General features: G+C 59.1%; 1 protein-coding gene and 1 pseudogene across 4 annotated transcripts in view; one reads left to right on the top strand and one right to left on the bottom strand.

Moving 5' to 3' along the window:
* The window catches only part of Arhgef10 (Rho guanine nucleotide exchange factor (GEF) 10), an 87,322-nt gene continuing 68,946 nt past the window's right edge, over positions 1-18,376 (top strand). For 2 of the 4 annotated variants that reach the window (XM_013515012.1, XM_013515009.1), the window contains exons 1-7: positions 1-25; positions 7,800-7,935; positions 10,453-10,608; positions 11,126-11,413; positions 13,992-14,055; positions 15,722-15,798; positions 17,627-17,683. In XM_013515012.1, the coding sequence (XP_013370466.1) occupies positions 7,896-7,935; positions 10,453-10,608; positions 11,126-11,413; positions 13,992-14,055; positions 15,722-15,798; positions 17,627-17,683 (682 nt within the window). In that variant the 5' untranslated portion in view covers positions 1-25; positions 7,800-7,895. Of the gene's footprint in view, positions 26-7,799; positions 7,936-10,452; positions 10,609-11,125; positions 11,414-13,988; positions 14,056-15,721; positions 15,799-17,626; positions 17,684-18,376 lie in introns of all 4 variants that reach the window. The other 2 variants (XM_013515017.1, XM_013515006.1) reach the window with 2 other exon arrangements.
* LOC102021510 lies at positions 9,292-10,429 on the bottom strand (annotated as a pseudogene).

Genomic DNA, 18,376 nt, shown 5'->3' with positions numbered 1-18,376 from the left:
CGGCGGACGCGACGCGGGGTGCTGGGTGAGTGCGGCGGGCGACTCCTGGCGCCCCTGGGCTGCTGCTGGCGGGCTTTCGTGTTTGCTTTAGAAGTTGCACTTCTGTCTGTCCTCGAGGTCGCTAAGCCCACCTGGGGTCTGGAGACGCGCGGGGGCCGCGACACAGTCTTCTGCGGGTGGCCCCAAACCCCGGCGGGTGTACCCCGTCCTCCGGGTGTCCCCCAACCCAGGCGGGCGGTTCCCAGGACGGTGTCCCTCCACCCAGCCGGTGTCCACTCGTTCCCGGCGGTGTCCCGGTGTGCAGATGGGGCAATGCGCAGCACCCCCAACACCAGAGAGTGTCCGCAGTAAGGCCGGAGCCGGGGGCGGCCCGGCCCGCAGCCGCGTCCTGACGCCTGGGGACACTGCAGGGCCCAGGCCCCGGTGGGCGCGCTGAGCAGTGTCCAGGAGGCCGCAGCGAGGGCGGGGCTGGGGTCAGCGCGCCCGAAGCGGAGTTGTCGGGGAAGGTCAGCTCGGCGTTGTGCGGACGGCGGGCGGATGGAGATGACCGCTGTTCAGTACCCCGGCCTGGAGCCTCCCCTGCACCGCGCCGGCCCTTGCCCCGAGCTGGGCAGCGGTCTGAGTCCATCAGCAGGTCCCGCTGTGCGGGCAGGGGACCCTGGGTTTTGCTTGTACAGTCTGAGTTGGCCCGAGCAGGATGTGAGCTCCCAAGGGATGCGGTGTCCCCTCCCGATGCTTCCCTGGAGGTGGACTCTTGAGGAACTCAGAACGCAGCGGGCGTTGCTTGTGCGGCATCTGTGGTGTCTAGATTGGTGGGAGAGTTCCTGGTTTGCTCTGTAGCAGAGCCTCGCCCCAACGACATTTTCACCGCTGGCTTATCTTGGGGGTGGGCGGATGCTGGGGATTGAACGCGGAGCCTTCACCTTGAGCTGCAGCTCCAGCCCTTTTGAACGTTTTTGAGAAAGGGTGTCTGTAAGTTAACTTGACCATGCTCAAATTCAGGACCCTCTTGCCTCAGCTTCCCTGAGTGCTGGAGTTAGGCACTCAGCTCCTGCTCGCTTATTGTTTGAAGTCCGCCTTGAACCCCTGTTTTATAGAGCATGGCTGTTATTAGGAAGCTGGGCTAGCTTCAGTGCCAGTGTGGACGTTACACTGGGCGGTCACTTCGGGTCAAAGAGTCGTTTGTATCAGTGCTATTCCTAGTTGAGCAGTCCCCGTACAGAGCGGTTATTGTCAGAGCAGCCCTGGACAATGAGCAAGAGGTAAAATTCAAAGTTATACAAACTAGCGTTCTCTCTCAGTGCTGAGGAGGAGCCTGGGACCTCACACGTGGGGGAAATGCTGTTGCTGAGCTGCATCCCCAGCCCACACAGCCGTGTATCCTGTGGAAGCTGGCGCTCGCTTTCTAGATCTGCCACATTTACGGCCTTCTTCAGCCTGCTGGCGTTTCTGGGCAGTTCTTTGCGGGGGGCCGGGCGCAGTGTCCAGCCCAGGGGACTGGCATGGGGTCTGCCCAGCGGGGGCTGTGACGGTCCTCGCCCAGGACACAGCTGCAGGAGCACCGTGAGTGCTTCTTGGACCAAGTGTCAGGTGCACACAGAGGGAGACAAAGTGGCTGTGGCTGTGTGGTCCCAGAGTGACAGTCTGGGAACATCCAGTGCGGGGCTGGGGTCCCCAGGTGAGTGGTACATCCTGCCGTGGCACATCCTGGGCAGGAGGCCAGGCAGGACTCATCTGCAGGGGCCCGGAACAGACTGTGCTCATGCCTGCCCGATTCACAGGGTAGCGCGGAGGCAGACAGTGGAGGAAGGCAGAATTACAGCTCTCTGCCGAGCCTTCTGGGGGTGGCGGGAGCTCTGTAGTGGGAAGGCGTGGCCAGGGTCCAATGGGGGGCATGGGCAGAGGGTAGTGTGACTCGCCTGACCCAGTGGTGTTGGTTCAGCCAGGGAAACTGTCCATGAGAGCTGCAGGGTCTGAGAGGGCTTGGGCTGTGCCTTGGTTGCACCTCTTGGTGTTGGAACTCGGCCCTCATTCTTGGAGAACTGTGTGGACGTTCAGGGAGAGATGTGGGGAGCTCTGGGGTCCCGGTGTCGCCGTGAGACTGCGTGGTCTCCCACTGTGTGGGTGATTGAGAGCTGGCCAGGGCATTTTAGATGCGTGCATCTTATATCTACATATATGTGTGTTTTATATGTTGATGTGTAAGTTGTATATTTTATGCTGTATGTCAGTTATATGTTTTACTGCTTATGTAAGTAAAATCATTCGCGCATGCACTTGTGTACCGAACTGCTTGCATGTATTTTGGTGCAGACTAGACAAGTGCTCTACCACTGATTGGCGCCTCTAGTCCAGGACTTGCGCTGTGATAAACATGTGCTATAAGCCCTAAATGTTTTCGTTTTTATTTTTTTTTCTCCTTAAAAGAAAAACAGGGTAGTGACTTCAGGTTGGCTTCTGATTTTAAGGAACACGAGGAAGTGGATTTAAAGAGCTTGAGGTTGCTGAGGCCTTGTCCAGTGCCCCTCTGGGGCGGCAGAGCAGAGCTGAGGTGAAGACCTGGTTTTGGAGAGGCTGTGCATTTGGGTTCCAGCGTGTCCAGGGGCTAGGCTGGTCCCCTGCTCAGACTGGGGTCGGCCTGCAAAGGTGGCCGCAAACTAGCTTGAAATTGAGCAGTCCGGATGCAGCCAGGGGCCTGATGGGTCCAGGGCTCTGGAGCTGATGGCGCTGGCACCTCGGAGGCACAGGGCCCCTGTGGGCCGCTTTGGCTGTTTTTCCCTGTGTGTGCAGAGGGTCCCTGCAGGCTGGGCCGGCCTGCTTTCTCCCACTGAGGGCTCAGCGGTGGCCTGGCCCTTCCTCTCGCTGCAGAAGTTGTAAGGAAGTTGGTTCAGCCTTTGCTCTCCAGCTCCGGACTCAGCAGGTCCATGGGGATGGTGGGTGGTTCACACAGGCCTGAGTCCAGCTGCAGAAGCACTGCTGTGGGGTGAGGCGGAGTTGTTGGGCTCTGGGTGTTCTCAGTCCACGGGGTGCACAGTGGGCAGCTCTGCAGTGGGGCTGAGGTCTGAACTCACGCTCTGCACGGTGGCCGGGCCCAGCTGGGAGGTGGGGAGCGTGGAGGGCAGGCCTCTGTCCCGTGGCAGCGTTGAGACTTGCAGGGCTCTGGTGACTTCATAGGAAAGAATGAAAGGTGCAGCACTCTGCCAGAGACCAGGAGCGAACCACAGGTGACGTTGGAAGGAGGAGAGATTGATGGTTTCGACAATGCACCGCCTTCCCTGTAACCCTGGCCATGAGAGGAGGTGCCCTGGCAGGCAGCAGTGCCGGACAGCTGAGTGCTTCCGGTAGTGTGGGCCAGGGAGGGGACTCAGGACCTTTAGATGAGAAGGAAGGAAGGGAGGGGGTGGGGGGGGGAGGGAAGAAGGAAGGGAAGATGGGAAGGAAGGGAGGGAGGAAGGAAAGAACGGGGGAGGAAGGGCGGCTCTCCCCTCTGATAGTTGCCCCTCACCCAGCTCCCACTGTCCGGCTCCTGCCTGCAGTTCTTGGTGCAGAGAACTTGCCGCTGAGCCTCAGGGATCCAGTGGCATTTTAGCCACGCCCTGTCCTGGAGGACTGGGTGCTGATTGCTGCCGCCGCCTGCCCTTGCTGGCATGACTTTGTGCGTGGAGGCAGGAGGGTGGGCGTCAGGAAACCCACCGCCAGCCACGTGGTGTGCCTGACTAGCATTAAGAAACAGGACTACAGCCTTGCATGGGCTTCCTGTTGGGCCTGGTCCTCATCATCACCACAGTCCCTGCTCAGCATGTGGGGCTGAGATAGGCCGGACCCATCCGGCAGCCAGCTGTGGCCCCAGCTCACCCCCAGTGTTCCTGGCTCCTCTGTCCAGCGTGAAGGGCCTGGCCAGGGCACCCTGTCTTCCCTCCCGCCATGTGGTCTTGCAGGACCTGCCCTGCTAAGTCCCTCTCCAGAGGCCTTCCCTGGTGTCCACCCATGCTCCCCTTGCAGGTCCAGCCACGGGGTGAGAGAGGCCACACGTGTCCCTGGAGTGTGTCCTTAGCTCTCGCTGCAGTGGGCAGGCTCTGAGGAAGGAGGAGTGGTTCCTCGGGCTCGGTCCGTGGCCAGCATCTCTACTGCCCTCAGCCCTGAGTGAGGCAGAGGTGGAAAGTGCTCACCTCATGGCAGCCAGGAAGCAGAGAGCAAGGGAGAGGCAGAGAGGCAGGGCCGGGCCCAGGGAGACCGCAGGTCATGCCTGTGACCGCCCTGCCCCTCCGCCCCACCACCTCCCGGGAGTGCCACCCGGCACCCTCTCACCCCTGGGCAGATCCCCCCACCCATGGCATTCCAGCCTTCTCGGACTTACCGCCTCCTGAAGGTCCCTGGACATCATGCCCTGGGGGCTGTGGTGGACCTGCTCCACACCTGGAGGACCACCGTGTGCAGGACGCACAGAGGGCAGTGTGGGGCGAGCGCAGGCCCTGCCCTGGAGTGGTCCTGCGGAGCCCTGGCTCTGGGCCCCTCTGCCGTCGCGTCAGCTTCTGTTAATGGCCCAGAGCACGCAGCTCGATCTCTCCGACGCTTACATTGAAAGGCGACAGTAGTCAGGGCAGGGCAGTGGCACTGTGAGATGGGCTGCCTGCCCCAGGGTCCCACACTGCCCCGTAGCTGAAGACAGCTGGATGAGCACAGCCCTTTGCAGCTGCCGGGGCTCCAGCGGGGAGAGCAGGAGAGCTTGAGCCCTGCCTGGGTCAGGGTCAGACTGGGGACAGGCAGGTGATGTGAAGTACAGCCTGCCGGGGTGCGGTGGTCCAGGGACGAGGTGCCTGTGTCAGCCTCCTGCTTGGCTGTGTGGCTTCCCAGGGCCACTGACCTTGGAAGGACAGCCGTGCAGCACGATGCCGTCCGCAGCAGGACCCTTGGGCTGCAGCCAGCCTGGACCTGTGCTCACAGCTGTGGAGCCTCCCTGGGGCTCAGCACTCTGGTCCTGGGGGGCTGGCTGGTGGGTCAGGGCCCGCTGGGGGAATCCTGAGGACACAGGTCTGTGAGCGAGCCCTGCAGGCAGGCACATCCTTCCTTGTCACACCTCACCTGCGGGAAGGTGAGGAGTGAGCAGGACTCTTCCCAGGCCAGGCAGCATGGTGTAGAAAATGGTGAGCCCCCCATGAGACCCAGAGCCGCGTGCCTGTCAGACACATGTCCAGGCAGCAGAGTGACCACTCGCCTGGCAGGGGGGCAGAGGTCTGGCCCTGGCGTCCGCATGTCCAGCAGGGAGCTTCACACTTGCCCATGGAGCGCAGGGACCTTTGCACTTCTCTGAAGTCCCCGGCTGCTGCTGGGCACGGCAAATCTCTGTTCTTCCGCTGGTACTGCTCAGCCTCGGTTTCCAGGCCCTGTTGCCGGCCAGTGGAAGGGGCAGGTGCCCCCGTGTGCTGGGCGTTCCTGTCCAGGCTCTCTCCTGCGGCATTGCTTGGGACCACGATGCTGGAGTGATTATTCATCACTCTTGGCTGGCCTGCTGCCTGTGGTTTGGTGCTCTGAGGACGGACACAGGGCCCCACTACGTTTGCTGCTGTGCTGGTCACAGAGAGCTGCCTGGCGGTAGCATTCCCAAGGAAAACAAAGTGCACCCTGTGCCTTTGTTGTCCTCTACGGGGATGGCAGGGAAGGAGATGGCGCGCCCCACCCGTGAGCGCAGATGGGAGTGGCCCTGAGCTTCCTCGCATGGCTTGTCCTGCCGTCTTTGCTGTGGCTTACCCCCGCCTGCCAGGGGACACTGTCCCTGATGTCCACAGCCTCCTGAACCTGCCCCTTTGCAGCTCTGTAGGAGTCCCTGTCACTGTCCTTGCTCCCCGAATCAGTCCCTGCCTGACTGCTGCAGTCCTGGCTTGCACGGGACACAGAGCCAAGCACACTGGGGTTGGCGGGGCGTGGGAGGACAAGCTCCTCGCTCATCCCGAAGTGTCCAGTCCCTCTAACTCCAGGTGGGGCGGGGTGTGGTGCAGCAGCACCAGAGCCATGCAGGTAACAGCTGGCATTGCCCATGCCACCAATGATAGCTGGACATGCCACGCATCACACCCTGTGCAATTCGACCCCCAGACCACCTGCGCAGATGCCTCTCCCCCAGCATGCACAGGGGGACACGCAGCCACTGCCCCTGCTCTGTCTGTAGACCCTCCACCTTGTCAGACCCTGCCTTGGGGCCCTGGGTCTCGGGGGCCTCTGGGCCAGGGCTCTCCATTCGAAAGGGTGACAAGACACACTTCTCAGAACCATGGTGGTAGGCAGCTAGAGTAGACAGAAATTAGTACACAGCCAGAGGAGGGTGGGGTGTCAAGGAAGCCAGCAGAAAAAGTAAGACCTCAGAATTGTGGTTGGAGGTGCACCTGGAGGAGGCCAGGCCTCAAGATAAAAATGCAGAGGCCAGGCCTGCACGACTCCATAGGGGTGAGCAGAAACTTAGAATTGTACTATAATTGATGTCACCTGGTCCAGTAAAGTCCAGCCAGACATCAGCCACCCAGGTGGCTGACCAGAGCACCCAGACCCACCCCTTCTCCAGAATGCCTTTGCTCCTGCTAGGCACCCTTGCCATTTGACCTGCTTCCCTACCGGGTCAGAGTTAGCGAAGCGGCTGTTCTTGTAACCTTGTAGGTTGATTGTAGTTTGACCCACATTGTACTCACTTCTTGATTTTGTATCCATCGCATGATTTTGCTCTAAAAAGCATTCTTAGAGAAGTGACCTCGATAGCATCCCGCTTGTGGGTCCCCTCCTGTCTCAGGAGCTCTCTCTCAATAAATCTTTCCTACTCTTAACTTCCGTTGTTCCTTAGGATTCATTCTTTGATTTTGGGGGACACGATCTAGCAACATGTGAGGTCTAGCAGGTTGGGAGTTATATTTTCCTTTTTCAGGAGATCATGCTGTGAACTACAAGAGATAGTCCCTGCGTGCTGTGGTCCACACTGCTCAGGCAGATCCCGTGTGTGTGTGTGGGTGTTGGTGAAATGGCGTGAACCCAGGGATCGGGCACACGGTGCCCATGAGGCTGGCTGGTGCTCTGGGAGGGTGTGCCACTCTGGGTGTGCTATCTGAGTGGCTTCTTCATGCCCCGAGGATGTGACGGGGATGTAGAGGCCCAGACAGCACCAGAGGAGCTACGAGGGGTGCCCAGGGGCAAGCTGGCCTGTGTGATGGGCAGGAGGTGGGCAGGGGGAACCTTGTCTCCCGTGAGCACTGCTCAGCAGGCAGTGCCAGCTCACCTAAATTTGCAGAACTCACAGGCTGCCGTGTCCATGTGCACCTGATGTTGGAGCAGACGCAGCTGAGAAAATTGGAAGATTCCCCCGGCTACTCCAGTGGCAGCTGGGCTGGTGTTGGGTGTGGTGTTGGAGGCCCAGGGTAGAAGCCAGGGCAGGTGTTGGGTGCCCCCTGCAGGGCCTGGCAGTCATGGGTATCTAAGCAGGGGTCAGCCCCAGCTGTAAGCTAGCAGGATGGTGTCCATGGAGCTGGGAAGTGGCCTTGTCGTGAGCAGCTGGTGTCTCGCTTTTTCTCAGCGTGGTTCTTGGGGCGCTCCCAGGGGAGGGAGGGTATAGAAGAAAGCACCTGTGTGTGGAGATGGCCTGGCCGGGAGAGTAGTTGCTGTTTACTCGAAGGCAGCTAAGAGAGCGGTCAGCACTGCTCTCCCTCCCGCGAGCGTCCTTCACAGCCGTGCCCGCTCCGGCTAAGAGCGCCTGAGCGTCGTCTCGAGGGAGGTGTGCAGGACTGCAGAGCCAAGTGCCAGTCACGCCTCCCTTCCTTCAGGGTGCCGCACGGTGAGTGACGAGTGCCGCGAGCCCACCAGGACGTGACAGGTGGCAGCGCCTGACCCAGCATCCTGGAGAGGCTGCGGGCCTGAGCATGGACCCTGGCGAGGCTCCCCTGCACCCCGCTCCTGCAGGTAGGGTGGGGCCCGGCAGGGTGTGGGCAGCTCCCCAGGCCTCAGACGTCCCCTTCGCACCCCGGAGCAGCAGCTCCGTGTGTGGGCGTGTGTGGACTCGTGAGTGCCCACTGGCGCTCCCTGCCCAGGCTGCAAGCGCTGATCTGTCCGCTGCCCCGGAGCATTTCGGGAAGCAAAGCACGACAGTTTATATTCCAGAGCCTGCTCTAACAGCAAAGCCCTTCCAAATTGTGTTTAGGGAGAGGAAGTTGCTCTGTTGCCTCACAAACGTGATTTACGGAGGTGAGTGACCGAGTGAGTCCCAAGTGCCTGCGCTCAGAGGGGACCACTCCGTGCTGTCCTCACTGGAGGACAGCGGGATGACAGCCCAGGGGGTGAAGCCATTTGTGGCACGGTGCTTTTAACCCTATCTTGTTTTAAATGATACAGACAGGGTCTTTTGGCTTGAATTACAGTTGCATCTTACAGTCAGACACGTCTGAAAGCCCAGGGGAAGTGCTTGGCTTTGTCTGTGCTCCACCGATGTTGTTCCTGGCATTTCCAGAAGCGCTTGTGGCCTGGGGCCTCCTGGGGAGAAAGGGTCACCCAAGGGCTGGCCCTGCACTGGCCCCGAGGGCACTGGAGGTGGGAGGCCTCCCCGGCGCGGCTTGTGCTTTCCGTGGCCGCCCCACCCTGCACACCCCTGTGGCCCTGCTGCTGCTGCTGGGTGGTGACTGCGGAGCAGGTGTGCTCCGTGCCGCGGTGCACCGCTCCCCGAGATGAGCCAGTCCGCCCTGGGCAGGCTGCAGAGCGTGCAGCGGAGGTGGAGAGGGCTGGAGCGTGTGCACAGGGTGGGGCTCACGGGGCTGAGAGGCCTGGCACCTGTGCCCAGGGGCCCTTGGGGACCAGCAGGAGGGTGGTGTGACGGAATGCAGAGCCCAGGACGGGCCTGGGTGACGCTGAGCAGAGCCCGTGGCAGAGGGGGGATGTGGGAGGGCTGCCCCCATCGTGGCACCACGGTCATGACTTCTCCTTGCCCTTCCCGCTCTCTTGCCCCTTTTCCCTCTGCTTTTCCCTCTTACCTTCAGCCTCTACACATACTGGGAACAAATAGAATTCTGTTGCTTGTTTACTTAGTCACAGCTGTGGGGCGGTGCCATCCTTGCCTGGACCCACCGAGAGGGGCCTGGTACAAAAATACCCCTCAGCAGCCAGTGCTCCTGTGCAGCCTGCGGGCTTGGACTCAGGGCAGCACGGCGGCAGAAGCAGAGGAGAGGAGCCGGGGACGAGAACCTGCCCTCCCAGCCCGCACTGTCTTCTGTCCACGCAGAGTCACCATGAGGAAAATGGGGTGGGAACTGGAATTTTTAAAAAACAAACACTTGCGAATGTAGTCTGCTTAGTATTTTTATGTATGACATACTGGACTTGAAACTAACATAGTGGATTTTAACGCTGTTGGGCATTCTAATGGGACATGCACTATTATTTTATTTTTATTTTTCTCTGCAAAGGTTTGTTCCACACACTGGGGCTAAGTCCTTCTTGGCAGCCGCGTTCCTCATGGCGGCCAGCACGTTGTTCAGCTCCTCGCGCTTCCTCTTGGCGCGGATGTATGTCCCCACCTGCTTCTTGATGAACTTGAGGGCCCGTTTGTCCTTAGAGACCTTGAGCAGCTCCATGGCATGCTGCCTGTAGTGGGCAAAGCCGCACACCTCCCGGATCGTGTCCCGCACGAACTTGGTGTGCTTGGCGAGGCGTCGGCGGTGGCGGCTGTGCCTTGCTTTGCTCACGTTAGTCGTCACCTTGTGGCCCTTGTTGAGGCCCACGGCCACGGGGTAGCGCAGAGCCATGGCTGCTGCCCTTCAATGGTTGCTGCAGCGGAAGACTGTTATTTTTCTTAAAAAAAAAAAAAAACCAACTAGAAATGGCTAATGATTTGAGATTATAGCAAAAACAGTGCTGGTTCTTAGAACATACATTCCGCTGATTTTTCTTTAAAAATTCTCCGTTAAAACAGACCTTTGAAGTCTTTCTTCTCGAGGGTCTGCTGGGAGCCTGCTAGGCCTTGGACGGGATGGGCGTAGGCTCTTGGAGTAGCGCTCTGAGTCTCGCGTCTGCCATGTGTGAGGTGAGATGTGCTCATCAGCAGCCTCATCCGCCTGGCCCACGAGCATGCTGGGGAAGAACTCGCCGACCTTGGCGAAGGTCACGCCCAGCGGAGGGCTCAGCCTGCATGCGGCGTGGGACAGGCAGACCCACTGCATAGAGCGTGGGGGCCACGGGCTGTACGCCTCTCCTCTGGCATGGTTTAGATCCTTACTGGGGGTTGATTTTTTCCTAATTGATTTCTGAGTCCCAGGTAAACCTGTTTGAAATGTGAGAAATGCCTGTTCTCTTTCCTCCTTTTCTATCTTCTGCTTTCCTCTCCACCTTCGCAGGTGCAGCCGCCCTTCCCAGCCCTCGGCCTGGGCTGAAGGTGCAGGCCTGGTGCGGGGAACAAATGCGATATTGTAATGATGTTATTTTAAACTTTAGAAAATGACGTGAAATTCGATACTAATCACAACGAAGAGGAAGAGGGAGAACAATTCGACTTTGAGAGTGGAGATGAAGCCCCAGAAGCAGATCGCCAAGCCCCGTCCTGCGAAGGAGTGGCTGAAGCCTCTGGCCCTGCCGGTGCGTCTCCTGAGGGTGAGTTCCCGTGTGTGTCCTCTGGCCCTGGGGCCTCCGGCGAGGCTCACGGCTTCTCTGTGTGGCTGCCACAGCCTGGTTCGGTGTTAGCAGAGTCTGTCTCCTGCTTCCCAGTCTCGGTGTGTGTCTGTTTCTGCGTTGGAGTGGTGGTGCTGAGATGTTCTGATGGGCATTCCCTCTTCTCTGCATCGCTGTACTGCGCAGGACAGGGTGCTGGGGCCAGGCCAGTGGGGAAGGCTCCTGTCTTCACATCCGGGGACCTGGGCTTTGACTCAGGGGCCAGGTGGCTGCAGGGCCAGCCCAAGCACCTGTGTCTCAGGTTTCCCAGCTCCAGTCGCAGCGCCTCGGGACAGCTTCTGTCCACCCATGCCCACCAAGTGCCACCAGCCCACCTGCGGCAATCCGGGAAGGCTGTGTCCTCGCCGTAGATGGAGGGCAAGGGCTGCCCTGTCCGTGGCTCTCCCGGGAGGGAGCCCTGTGCCCTCGCTGCCGTGTGGCTGACTGCTCTGTCCTCCAGGAGGTGACAAGGGACCTGGAGCAGAAGCCTTGGCAGGGGCAGAACCCGCCACGCTCAAGGTCCCAGCGAAGGTGAACCCGTACTCCGTCATCGACATCACGCCGTTGCAGGAGGATGGGCTGCCGCCCCCAGACGCGCCCGCCGAGGAAGACAGTGTGGGTCTGCACGTGCCGAGTGGGTACTTGGTGCCCGTTCCCTGTGGCTACGCTGTCCCCTCCAGCCTGCCCGTGCTGCTGCCCGCCTACTCCAGCCCCGTCGTCATCCGCACCGAGTCTGTGGACGAGGAAGGTACATGCCCGTCCCCCTGGCTCACCCCTGCTCCCTCTGGGGCGCGAGCCCACGCTGCGCTCTCCCTCGATGGGGCTCAGCTGGGGAGAAGCTTGGAATCACATCTGCCCCGCATGTCAGGCCCTGCCCACAGGGGGGACACAGCTGCCCTTTGCCCACGAAGCCCCAGGAGCTCAGCAAACCCACCTTGTTCCTGGCATTTGCCACCGTTGTGCCGTGATGCACAAACCAGGCTCTTGCAGTGAGTCAGAGCTGGCCAGTGTCTCTCCTGCCCCGGACAGAGGGGCCCACGGGGAGGAACAGCAGGCCTCGAGGAGCTCGCCCAGCTTCTGCTGCCTTTCCTCTGTCCAGAAAGGGGTCTGGAGACGTCTGCGCACCAAGCGGGTGGGTGATGGGGCTGCTGTGGGCACCCAGTCAGGCCCCAGGGCGAGGGGGCACCGGCCACAGCTCTGCCAGTCCTTGGCTCGGGTGGGGTGGGGTGGGGCAGGTTCCTCTTTGTCCTCCCCTCCAAGACTTCGGTGTGGCGGGGTACTGGAGCCACAGAGTGCCGTGCAGGTCACGGGCTCAGCGGGCGCATACAGTGGCCTTGCCTTTGGGTGGGGAGTGTGCAGCTCTGACGTCCAGGCTGGGGCCCAGGCACGGGTCTGCTGGGCTGTGTGCAGCGGGAGGCCGGCCTCCCCCGCCCTCTGTGTCACCCTTTCCCGGGGCGCTGGGGAATTCTTCCTCCTGTGAGTGAGCCTTTGACCCAGAGGAGCCGGTCAGGAAAGGCTCAGGTGTACGTGCAGTTTGTGTTTGTATGGAAATTTCAGTAAATGTTTTTTCCTTCTAGTTAATGATAGAGAAAAAAGTCCATCTTTGAAGAAAACACTGCGTCTGAACACGAAAGTGTAGGTTTTTGGGGGTTATTTCCCGCTGAGTTTGAGGACGACCTTCTGGTCTCGCCGTGGTCCCCAGTGCTGTCCCGTGCTGCAGCCACGATGTGGGGCGGCCTGGTGCAGGGCTCTGCTCCAGGGAGGAATGTTCATTTGAAGCTGTTTGCGTAGCTCAGAACTATCTGGTTACTTTAAATAATTGACTGTCTTTTAAATTAGCATGTTTTAAAAATAATTCAGCGTGGTTTTAAAGAATGTGTGTTTTGTTTTGTTTTGTTTTGTTTTGTTGTCAGCCAAGAACCAGGAAGGAACCTGGCAGTCACCGCTCTGCTGGGGACGGGAACAGCCTGAGAGGCTCTGACCCCGAGCGGGGGGAGGAGGGCACCGAGCTCCTTCTCAGGCTGGGACAGCGAGGGCTTTGTGCTGGGCTCCCACGTCCAGTGCCCGTTCCCTGGGGGAGCAGCCCCATGGCGGGCACAGGGCACAGGGGTCCGTCCTCCTGGACGTGCTTGCTGCTTACCCGCTTCCCGGGCAGCTTGCTGGATGTGCTCGCCCTGTGTCTCCTTCCTGAGTGTGTGGAGGAGCCAAGGCCCGGCCCTTACCCGCCCAGAAAGGCCAGTGCCATTCCTGGGCCCTGGGGCACTGAGGCAGGGCCTGGGCCCACTTCCACGTGTCTGATGGAACCAGCTGTGTGGATGCCCCAGGGCGAGGTTTGCAAGTGGCACCCCAGGTCTACCCTGCCTCGCTGGACAGGCGGTACTATTGCACCCTCAGAATGCAAGTCCCCGCGTGAGGGCTGGGCAGGGTGTCCAAGTGTCCAGCCCTTGGCTAAGCAGCATCAGCTACATCCCGAGGGGTTCCTGACCCTGAGCCAGCGGGCAGGTCACTGCCATGTGTGATAGCTGTGCAGCACCCTTCTGAGCCCACTCCTGCTCGGGGACTGAGTCCACAGCTGTTCCCGTGGGGTCTGTGTGGAGCCTGTGAGGCAGCTCTTGTCACCAGCAGCTGGAGGATGTGTCAGCCAGTCGCCAGGACACTAAAATGGAGCCAGTGTGTGTGAGAGCTTGAGCATGTATGCGTATATGAACATGTGTGAGTGTGAGAATGTGTGCATGTGGGAGTGTGTGTGTGAACATGCTTGTGCACGTGCATGACGTTGCATATGAGACTGAATGAGGGTGTGGGTATGAGTGTGTGTGTATGTGAGTGTGAGAATGTGGCGGGCCTGTGTATGCGTGTCAGACTGCAGTGTGAGGGCATCTGTGAGAATGTGTGAGGGCAGAGTGTGTGCGAACACGAGCGTCAGGAGCATGGGCCGGTGTGAGGGTGTGTGTGTCTAAGGTGTTGTCATGGCTGCTCTTTCTCGGGTAACAGGTGGCCACGTGCAGTGGATCTGGTGTGGGAGGCTCCCCAGAAAGGGATTGTATGAGGCTTCCTTTCAGCCCTGGCCTCAGCTAGCTATGTGTCTGTGCGTTTTATTTCTGTTTTATAAGACGTCAGAATCTCACATTTCGTTATAGTCCTACATCAAAGTAATTGTGTCTGAAAACTGAGGAGTTTAAAACGTGTCTGTAAATCATCTTTACATTAACAGAAGCCCATTACTGATGAGAAAGGGAAATGGGAAAGCATTTTAAGGATAAAAATAAACTGCAGAAACGTCTCCGTCAGGTGTAAAGCAATGTGGTTCTTGTCTTTCCTAGCAGAAGCACCGGAAGCTGTGGATGACCAGCAGCTCAACTCCCCGAGTTCCGAGGACCCTCTGCACAGGTGTTTCTTCGTTTTCTGTGTGTGCGCGAGCCGGTGCTTTTGCCATGTCTGACGCGCAGGCTGGCCTGGCGTGCTGCTGCCTGGCTCAGTCCTCTGCGCTGGTCCCAGCTCTGTGCTGCCACTCCACAGCTGTCCACTCTTCCTGTCACTGAGCAGCACACGGTCCCCAGGTGCTCAGCGCGTGCAGTGCGGAGGTGCCAGGAAGCGAGTGGCGGGCGGGCTGTGTGCCGCCTGGGCGGCCCTCTGTTGGCCTGGTCTTCACACCTGCTCGTGTCTTCCCATTAGCCAGTAGGCATCAGTGTGCCCCCCACGCAAGACCCTCCAGAGACGAAGGTTCTGAGGAGCAGTTCCCACTGACGACACTCCCCATGCGTTTATAGGAATAGGTCCCATGGCAGAGGCAGAGCCACCGAGGCCCTTTGTAAAAAGCTGCAGCTCCGCATGGCAGAAGTCAGTGGCTGTTGTTCTCGGCAGTGGGAAGCTCTGTGGGAAATGTGCCTGTGGAACAGTGAGGTCCTTTGAAGAGAGGTTATAAAACGTAGTGAGCTCAGTCAAGCTCGGGAATGTGTGAAAGTACGACATTTTTAACGTATGGAAGCTTTGGGGAATACTTTTAAATGCCATTTATATTTCCTGCAGTTCTTTTTAAAGGAGCTTTTTGCTCAGATATAATTTCAGGCTCATACACCGCAAGAATCCTCCTTCCTGTGCCCTGTCCTCAGCTGGCTGTTTCCCAACTGTCCACTGTTTGGACTATGGGTGCTTCCCTGGGAAATGCCACAGCTCTGTCATAATGTAAAATCCCAGAAACAAAGTTTATGAGTTAAATTCACACAGATTGCGCTGAACTCGCGGCCAGCCCTTGGGACACGAATTGTCCCTTTGTCCAGCAGAGCCATTTTCTCCCTTGGGCCTGAGGAGGCTGTCTCTGCAGTCAGGCATGTGCTGGGGTCTTGGCGCGTGTCCCCGTACGGTGCTGAAGGCCGAGAAGGGATAGTGAGTGAGGGTGCCCTGAGGGGCCTCTGCCCTCTCTCTGCACTCGGGGCTGTGAGCTGGGGCCGAGTGCTGGGTGTGAACTCTGTGCTTCCAGGGTGACTGTCTCAGAGCGCTCTCCAGGGGTTCGTAGACACTCACTGTTGCTAGTCTCCTTTCCATGAAGCCGTGTCGTCCTCCACATGCTTCTCTCCCATGAAACATGCCCCACAGGACACAGGACCCCCAGAGTGCTGCGTCCCCGTGTTAGCCCCACTCCCTCACAGGCGACCTTGGGTTTTCCAGTGAATCTGGTCTGGTCTTCCTTTTGCATAAGATACTGGTCAGAATCCAGGTCCCCTCGTGTACATGGGTGGCCTTGTGCTCTCTCCCACCAGCCGGTGCCGGAGGTGGCCCAGCCCTGGGCCCTGCACGACCCAGCCTTGTGCAGGCGTGAGAGGCAGACCCTTTCTGGGCAGGGATGGCGTTTGTGCTGGGCTCCTGTGGCTTGCTTACTGAGAAGGTTGTGAGTGATCGTTGGGACTTGGGATTGCCAAGTCCTGTCTGGGAGACAGAGTCAGCAGGTGCCGTAGCACACGCGCATGTGTGTATCACCCTGCTGGCACTGAGCTCCCAGCCCGGGCTGCTTCCTCATACCCGTTTCGTGTTTCCTCCCTGCTGTGTTTCCTTGCAGTGGTGATCAAAGCATCAGGGAAGGCAACGCCCTGGCCCAGTGGGCAGCGGACCCGGCCAACACAGCATGGATGGAAAGTGAGTGGCACTGCCCCGTCTGGGTCCTCCCACCCCTGCAGGTGTTGTCAGCTGATGGCAGAGTGCCGCCTCCTGTCCTAGGCCAGATCAGAAGCTTGCGTAGACGTTCGTCTGCTTACAACTACTGAGGATCGAACCTGTGGCTTTTGTGCTGAGCTACATCCTCAGCTCTTCAGTTTTTAATTTGAGACGGTGTCTCAGTACATTGTTATATTTCCCAGGCTGGGCTCAAACTTGTGCTGCGCTTGCCTCAGCCTCCAGAGGCCTGGGATTTAGGTGTGCTCCAATGCACCCAGCTTCGTTTACTTAAAATATTGAAGAACCACCCATGCCTGTGAGGGGATTAGCAGAAGCTGCCTGCCAGGAGGCCTCCCTGGGCTCTCAGGAACCGGCCTCCGCTATCCACCTGCCTGCATCCTGCCCCTTTCTGACTGCTGCTTCCAGGTGCAGATTTGGTTCTTCATCGCATGGGGAGCTGAGGCTCTGACCTGCAGCCCGAGGCCCGCCAGCCCTGCAGGGCCCGCCAGCCTCGGATCTGCTGTCGTGTAAGAGGCTAGGACACTGTCAGCCAGTTCCATTTGTTTTTTAGTTTTTAAGGAGAAGTGAGGATTCCTTTCTGGTGATGCCTTCCTCCTCCCTGCACCTAGGGCTGGGGAAGCGCTCATAGGATAGGCACGAGCCACTCCTGGCCATTGCCTGACCGCATGGTCCGTGCTGGTGTGGTGAGATGGTGCTGGGGCCGGGCCGGAGCCTGCGGAGGGGCAGCTGGGCAGCGAGGCACCAGGGCGGCTTCTCACCAGCTCCCAGCCAGCAGTTTTCTTCACAGCGGAGAGTCTACCTCCATTTCTCCATTTTCCATTTCTGGTAGTGCCTGGGTGATGGTGCAGGGGTGAGCTCTGCAGTGCTCAGCCCTGGCATAGGGGGGTGCCAGGGTGGGGCACAGTGGCTGGACCCCGGGCTATGCTCAGCATCCCCTTCCCGGGCTCTTGCTGTCCGCACAGTGAGCCTCAGCTGTGTGGGCTCCACTGCAGTCGTAGCTGCAGTTTGGAGAGGGGCACCTGTCAACGCATTCAGCGAATACGGAAGGTCCGCGTGGGAGACAGACGCGCTCTGCAGTCGGCTTCGAGCCCATGGCTCTCCAGGGCGGCTGTCCTGTAGCAGGTCCACCTTCTGGGCTGCAGCCCCTCTTCTTCAGAGCCCTGGGCTCCCTGAAGTGCAGCTGAGTCTCTGACACTGCAGGGCCCTTGCCTTACCTGATGGTTTTCCGTTTTTGCTGCAGTTTTATTTCTGAAGCTCTGCACATCACCTCTGTGTTTTCTTGTACATGAGGACTCTTCAACTTCATAAAAATTATGTAAGAGTCAGGTGCAGTGGCACAGGCCTGTAATCCCAGCTGCTTGGGAGGCTGAGGCAGGAGGATCCCAAATTGGAGCCCAGTCGGGGCAACCTCATAAGATCCTGTCTCAAAATGGAAACATTTAGAAAGGGCTGGGGCTGTATCTCAGCAGTAGAGCACGTTCCGGGCATTGGTGAGGCCCTGGGTTCAAGCCCCAGTACTGAGAAAACGCTCACGACGCAGCGTGTGGAGGTGTGACAGTGAGCGCAGTGTGGAGGCTGTAAAGCCTCTGTTGGTAAAAGCACGTCCTCTGAACGCGACCTCTCTCACTCCTGAGACCGTGCTGGGCCTTGGAGACGGAGACAGCCACCAGCCACCCTTCTGCAGCAGCTTCCTGAGTTGCACGCATCCAGGAGGCTGTGGCCTCCTAACGTCGAAGTTGCACTTGGCTGGTTTGGGCCAGTTTGTAAAGTTTCTCCCGTTTCATTGCAGATCCGGAAGAAGCCATTTATGACGATGTCCCCAGGGAAAACTCAGACTCGGAGCCAGGTGTGTTCTTCGTGGCGCGGGAGCCGAGTGTAAGGTTTGGTTCCCAGCCCCCCTCTGCTGCCCCTCCCTGGGCCCAGCGAGTGTGCTGTCTGCCCCTTTCATGCCTTGGACAGTGAGGGGCCTGGAATGCTGTGTGTGGCGGGGAGGGGCACTCCAACTGCAAAGGGAAGGAGAAACTAGGAACAAGGAGGGAAGAAGCACGGAGGTCAGAAGTGCAGTGGACGTCTAATGCAAGGCGCATGCAAAGACAAGAGAGCCAGTCTGAGGTGGTCTTCAGTGGAAGTCACCGAGAATCTTCCAGAAGTGAAGGGAAACACACACGTTCTCAGCGTGTAGAAATACAAGCCCCATGAGTGTTAATTACACCAGTCCAGACACCAAGCCTTGGAAACCTTTGAAGCACCTGGTGAGAACAGGAGGCCGCGAGGAGTGCCGAGGACCCACGCTTCCCGACGACACAGCGGCACAGGGTGCAGGTGGCAGCAGCGGCCGGCCTGTCACTGTGCTCAGCTGTGGGCAGCCTCTGAGGAGAGAAGGCAGAGACGGAGGCCACCCTCTTGACACCTCAGCGACAGTCAGCGTACATCCCGGGAAATGAGCCCGAGGGTGTACAGTCAGCCTACATCCCGGGAAATGACCCTCGAGGGTGTACACTCAGTGTACATCCCGGGAAATGACCCTCGAGGGTGTACA

The sequence above is a fragment of the Chinchilla lanigera genome, unplaced genomic scaffold (genome assembly GCF_000276665.1).
Source record: "Chinchilla lanigera isolate Chin_1 unplaced genomic scaffold, ChiLan1.0 scaffold00002, whole genome shotgun sequence".
NCBI lineage: Eukaryota > Metazoa > Chordata > Mammalia > Rodentia > Chinchillidae > Chinchilla > Chinchilla lanigera.
The sequence above is the reverse complement of the archived record's forward strand: the minus strand, read 5'-3'. Positions and strand labels throughout refer to the sequence as shown.